Below are 5,397 nucleotides of genomic sequence, written 5' to 3' on the forward strand. Positions count from 1 at the left end.
CAAAATTGTCCCAAAAATAAATAAAAAAGAATTAAAAAAAATACTTAATTGGGTATTAGAGAAATAATCTCTTAGAGTGTTTGGGTAAGTGAGCAATCTTTTAGAGTGTTTAGGTAAGTGAGCAATTTTTTAAGCTAAAATTGGGTAAATAATCATTTCCCCTAATTCTTTTGTTTGATTTACCCGTTCCCTGAATTAACAACGCTGACAGTGAGTTACTTTGTTAACAACCCACTGATCTGATGGCTCAGATCGCACAGTCGCCTCAGGAAGCTAGATCTCTTCTCTTGACAACACATTGGGTGACCACCCACCTAGGTGGGTAGAAGAATTTTCGATTCCTAGGGGATGGTTTTTCACTTTTTCAACTTTTGATTCCCGTAGAATTCTTCAATTTTAATGCAAGAAAGCAATGAGAGAGAGCCATCAATTGCACCCAGATAAAAGTCAAACCTAGGTCTATATTATAGTGGCGTACATAATGCAGCAGGTTTCGTACCATAAGAAAAAACCATTTATCATAAATCCATTGCCACAAAAAAAATCTTCATGGCCACAGAAAAGATTATTCGTCACCATATAAAAGAAAGCATTCACCTAAGAAAAATGATCTACTAAGTACTCATATTGGGGTAACATGACAGCAGTTAGGCACTCAGCATGCCAGAGTTGTTCTTGCACTCAGAGAGCATATCCATGTAGAACTGGCACTTGCTGATATCACTTCCAAAGTTGTTGACACACTGCAATAAAAGCCGCGTAAAGTTATTTCTCAAGCCACCGCTCATTTCATTTTACTTTAAGATATACTATCCCAGATGGTGCTTTGCAGCATGCCTGAAGAGTTAACAAAGGAACTATGTTGCTCCAAAACCAAACAAAAAATAGATATTCCCATTACCAAACAAAATAGGAGAAGGGATTTTATCTTTTTGTGCATAAAGCATGCTGGAAAATAAAAGTAGAAGTAAATAGTGGTAGACATACATCTTGGAATGCCTTGGAGTGAACACTGCAAGCATCAGAGCCACCCATACTCTTAGAAGTAGGTGTTGGAGCAGCAGAGACTACAGTTTCATGTTGAATAGTGCGAGGACCAAACAAACCATCCACAGCTCTGTGTGCAATGGCGCTTCCACCGCCGAAAGCCATTCCTGCAACAACATTTGAATAAGCCAAGTTAGCCAACAAGCTTCTATTGTAAAAAGCTTACACCAAAACTAAATTAACATTTTCATTACCCTCAGCAATGACTGATCCAATACCCCCACCGCTTCCACTCTGAGCAGGAGCTGGAGCAGAAGCCTGGCGAACTGCAGCAGAAACAAACAAACTAATGAACAGGCCAATGTAGTAAAAAGCAACATATGACAATGTAAACTGTCTTCAGTATAAATACCTGGTGCAGGGGCTGGTGCACGACGAGGAGCTGGACGAGCAGATCGACCTGGACAAGAGAGTCAAAAGAACATATAAGCTGTCTATCCACCAGTTATGAATACATTTAAACGTAGCATGACACCCACCTCACAGTCATGCTCACATACTTTTAACAAGGTATACTTTCTTGGCAAATCAAACTATATAGTATATACAAAGCAAAACCATTATATACTGATTTACATCCCTAACCAATTGGACCAAGTGCCTGTTTAGATGATATGAAAGTACTATTTCCTTGCCTTTCTTTTAGGAGACATTGAAAATTGCCTATCCACCAGCCAAAAATAAGAATATAAAGACATCTTGATATGACATGACATGAAGATGTCCACCACATATTCATGCCTGCTGCGTAAGCTACATTTAACAGGAACCGATCACACAATTTCTGAGCAAAACAAGCTATAGCTGCTATACAAAACAAAAGAACTAGGTTTTCATCCCCAACTCTCTGGACCAAATATCTTGTTTAAACATTACGAACCTCACAGGGAGCACAATTACTTATCGAACATCGTATTAAAATCAACACATAATTCAGCTTATAACAATTGAGGGAAAAAAAAAAACAGAAGGCATCCACACTTTGCACAAATCAAAACTGCATTTAAATTACTAAATTAACAATTTAGAACCAATAAATGAAATGAAAAGCAATTGATTCAGCACAAGAAGGGATGAGTCGGATAATGGAAGAGAGAGCCCCTTTTTTTCTTCCTTTCATTCGATCAATCACAATCCCCTACTCTCAAAACTAAAATAAATATTTCTGGGATAATTTAATATAAAACATGCACAAACCCTAGAATTCCAAATCCCTTGGAATTTCAAACCGCGAACCCGAATCAGATAAAAACGAAAAAAAAATCTGCACAATTATGTATGAGAAAAGTTCCCCATGTTCTCAGTAAATCAAAGACGCAAGAAATTATCCCAAGATGGCGGAAACCAGATACAAAACAATAATCCGAAGGGAGGTTTGATATACAGAAAAAATGGAGGAGAGATCTGAATGAAGAGACTGACCTCCTGAGCTGCGGCGAGCCATGGTAGAAAATTAAGGATTTGGAGCGGCGAAGAGAGACGAGGGAAGACGAACAATTAGAGGAAGAGTCTGGAAGCCGTACGTAAAATTCTCGAAGCGTTAGTACTTTTATATGGTGATGGGTTGAAATCAAGTGCGGCTTGTATTTGTAGGTTGGTCTGATAGTTTGACTGCATAGCAGATCCTGGCCGTCGTTGTGGTTGAGTCATCTAAATTGGAACCATCTAGAATTGAACAGATAAAATTTAGTAATTATATTTTCTACCCTTTTTTTTTTTTTAACCATTAGCAGTTACCACACACTGTGTGTTTACACCGATAAGTTGTTGAAGTGAGATCTATGTAATTTATCACAGGGCTTAGGTATTATGTCCTCCCTGGTGTACTTTGTTCGTACTTTTAATAATATGTCTAGGTGTGGGGATGAGCATCCCAAAAAGGTTGGGTTCTAAATCCCGTTTCAAAAAACCAATTATTTGAAGTGAAGAAAGTATCGGTTTTTTTAAATGTATTTTATTTTTATCAAAATGATTACTAGTCTCTTAACACATGTTTATGGGGTGTAAGTCTGCTCCTTTCCCTTTTTCCTTTTTTTTTTTTTTTTTTTGATGACAGAAAAGAGTTTACAAAGTTTGTTCTTTTCCTTTTTCTTAATTTTTTTTTTAAGTTTTTCTTTTATTTTTATATTATGTTTAAATATGTTTTACTTTTTTGTAATGGAAAGACGATAAGCTGTATTAAATAGAACTGAGGAGTACATGAGGCGATGCAATAGCATTGAGCAAAAGCAATAAAACATCACAAGACACAAGCACATCTAAAATCAAAGGTAACCAAGATGTGACTTGATGCCGAAAGGCATCGCCACTGCATATGTCACTAGAGCTATGTAAATGTAATAGTAATCGTAACCACTGATATGACCACCTAAGACAGGTGATTAGCTCACCAAGAGTTTAAAAGTAACTGAGAGTGTCAAAAACTCAAACTTTAGTAGACGAACTCCTAAGAATCAGAACCAATGCCAACACTAAATGAGCAACTTCCTCATATCCAAGATTCAAATATAGGTACGACCTGAGTCCCAAATTTGGATCCAAATCTAGTTTGAATCCAAAGTAAAATCTGCCAAAGCATTCATAACAAAGACCTGGCCCAAGTTGAAGTGCTGTGGGCATCCAAACATTTGCGCTTTCTCAGGCAGACCCATCTGGAAGAGCTGTGGACACCCATGCATCTGGAGTCAACCTTTCCTACGCCGAACTGCCGCACCACTGAGCCAGACAATCACACCACCAGTCCGATCCTTCGCACCACCAATCTGACATTGCTTGAGAGAGAACGAATCGGAAGGAGATTTCCAACAGCTGTGAAGAAACTCAAGCCAGATCCCTCTACAAATCCTGGAGCAGTACCCCTCTCCACCAGAGAAAGCCCAAACTTTGGGTCGCCATCCCTCGCCGGAGAAGGCCCAAGCATTGTGCCTCCGTCCCTCGCCGGAAAAACACGACGCCAATCCCACAACAATCAAATCTGCATTGTTGATCCAACCTACTCCAAATCTGTGCAGCCAAACGCAACAAAGGCAGTAGAGACTCACCAAATTTGAGGCACGACCACTGTGGCCTCGACGACCCACCATCATGTACCTCAACCACTGAGGATGGTTAGTCCATAACTTCCTACACTGATCGAATCGGCAAACTGCAACGCTCTATAAATGAGAGAGGAGACAACAATAACGCCACTCCATGACTCCGATACCACAGAAGATGAGGTAAAAGATCTCCATTGAATAGGGGGGAAGGTGTTGTAACTCCTCACACAAAGGCAGCAGCCGCTCAACCCTAGCAGAGCTCTGCTAGTCATTTTTTGTAGTTTAACAAGGGATTGTTAGAGGTAGGGAATTCTTAAACTCAGATATATTGTAGTTAAAGATAAAGAGAAAATTGCAATTAAGAGAGAGAATGGCTGCTCATCTAAGGGACAGTTTTTAAAAGACTATGAGAGACAAATGAATCTGACATTTAAAAAAAAATGCACAGTTTTAAGTTGTTATAATTTCAGCTTTTGAATTTAGTACATGTGGTTGAGATATATTTGTTTCTCACAATCCCTTAAAACTGTCCCTTAGGGGAACGAAATTGAAAAAGAGAGGCTTTCAGGTTAGATTATTCATTTGATTTTTTTTTTTAGAGTTAATTCGATTCAAGTCCTTTTTGTTATATAAAAATTAGATCTAGTCCGCGCATATTTTCTTGTTAATTGCTGTCCATTTGCCCTTTTTAATAGTCTAATTTGCCCTTAGAACCAAATAAGGTAAATAATTTCAAATTCACTAATTAGATCACAATTTTAGCTCAATTTTAAATTCAAATTCAAAAATTTACAATTCATCAACAAATAATTTTTAGACAAAGAAGACTACATGCATTCATATAAACTCAATATACCTAAGATGTAGGTCTAATACTTACATACCTACATTATAGGATGAAAAACATTAGAACAAAAATTCAAACATTATTGCTTCATTTGTATCTATATTATAGGTATTTAAAGTTGTATCGTAGAGATTTAATCTACTTAGACATACGAAGCAGGAAAAAAAATATATATATATATATTCCCAATCTAATCAAAAGGTACAAATATGATATATAGAACTTATACCTAATTAAAAGATAAAATGTATGAAAGAGAAAATGTGAGATAATGAGAGAACCTTAGATATAGAGATATAGAGAAACTTGATTTTTTTTAAACTTGTGAAATCTTACCTTTAAATAAGGCATGTAAATGTGAAATAAAAATGTCTAATCAAATTCTAGGACAAATCTTACCTATAACACCATAATTGATTCTATATTAAAGGTAAGCAAAAACTTCTTACAAAATCTATAATAAAG

The 5,397-nt window shown here is 36.9% G+C and overlaps 1 protein-coding gene across 2 annotated transcripts; it reads right to left on the minus strand.

The window, feature by feature from the left end:
• Window positions 1–441: 441 nt before the first annotated feature.
• LOC112172849 (coiled-coil-helix-coiled-coil-helix domain-containing protein 10, mitochondrial) lies at window positions 442–2,619 on the minus strand. Of its 2 annotated transcripts, none has more exons than XM_024310345.2 (5): window positions 2,470–2,618; window positions 1,400–1,447; window positions 1,242–1,313; window positions 988–1,154; window positions 442–743 (listed from the first exon to the last, which is right to left on the minus strand). In XM_024310345.2, the coding sequence occupies exons 1-5, from the start codon at window positions 2,489–2,491 to the stop codon at window positions 648–650; spliced, it is 405 nt and encodes a 134-aa protein (XP_024166113.1). In that variant the 5' UTR covers window positions 2,492–2,618; the 3' UTR covers window positions 442–647. The 2 variants fall into 2 exon arrangements, with proteins under 2 accessions (XP_024166113.1, XP_040365598.1); XM_040509664.1 differs by having other exon boundaries at window positions 697–837; window positions 2,470–2,619.
• Window positions 2,620–5,397: the final 2,778 nt, after the last annotated feature.

The sequence above is a fragment of the Rosa chinensis genome, chromosome 6 (assembly GCF_002994745.2).
Source record: "Rosa chinensis cultivar Old Blush chromosome 6, RchiOBHm-V2, whole genome shotgun sequence".
In the NCBI taxonomy this organism is placed as follows: domain Eukaryota; kingdom Viridiplantae; phylum Streptophyta; class Magnoliopsida; order Rosales; family Rosaceae; genus Rosa; species Rosa chinensis.

Bases quoted from the DNA above. Each gene is read 5' to 3' on its own strand.
- LOC112172849 (XM_024310345.2), bottom strand. From the start codon at position 2,491: ATGGCTCGCCGCAGCTCAGGAG. The intron at 1,314-1,399 runs GTATTTATACTG...TTTCTGCTGCAG, and splicing joins TGCACCAGCCCCTGCACCAG to TTCGCCAGGCTTCTGCTCCA. The intron at 1,155-1,241 runs GTAATGAAAATG...ATGTTGTTGCAG, and splicing joins TGGATCAGTCATTGCTGAGG to GAATGGCTTTCGGCGGTGGA.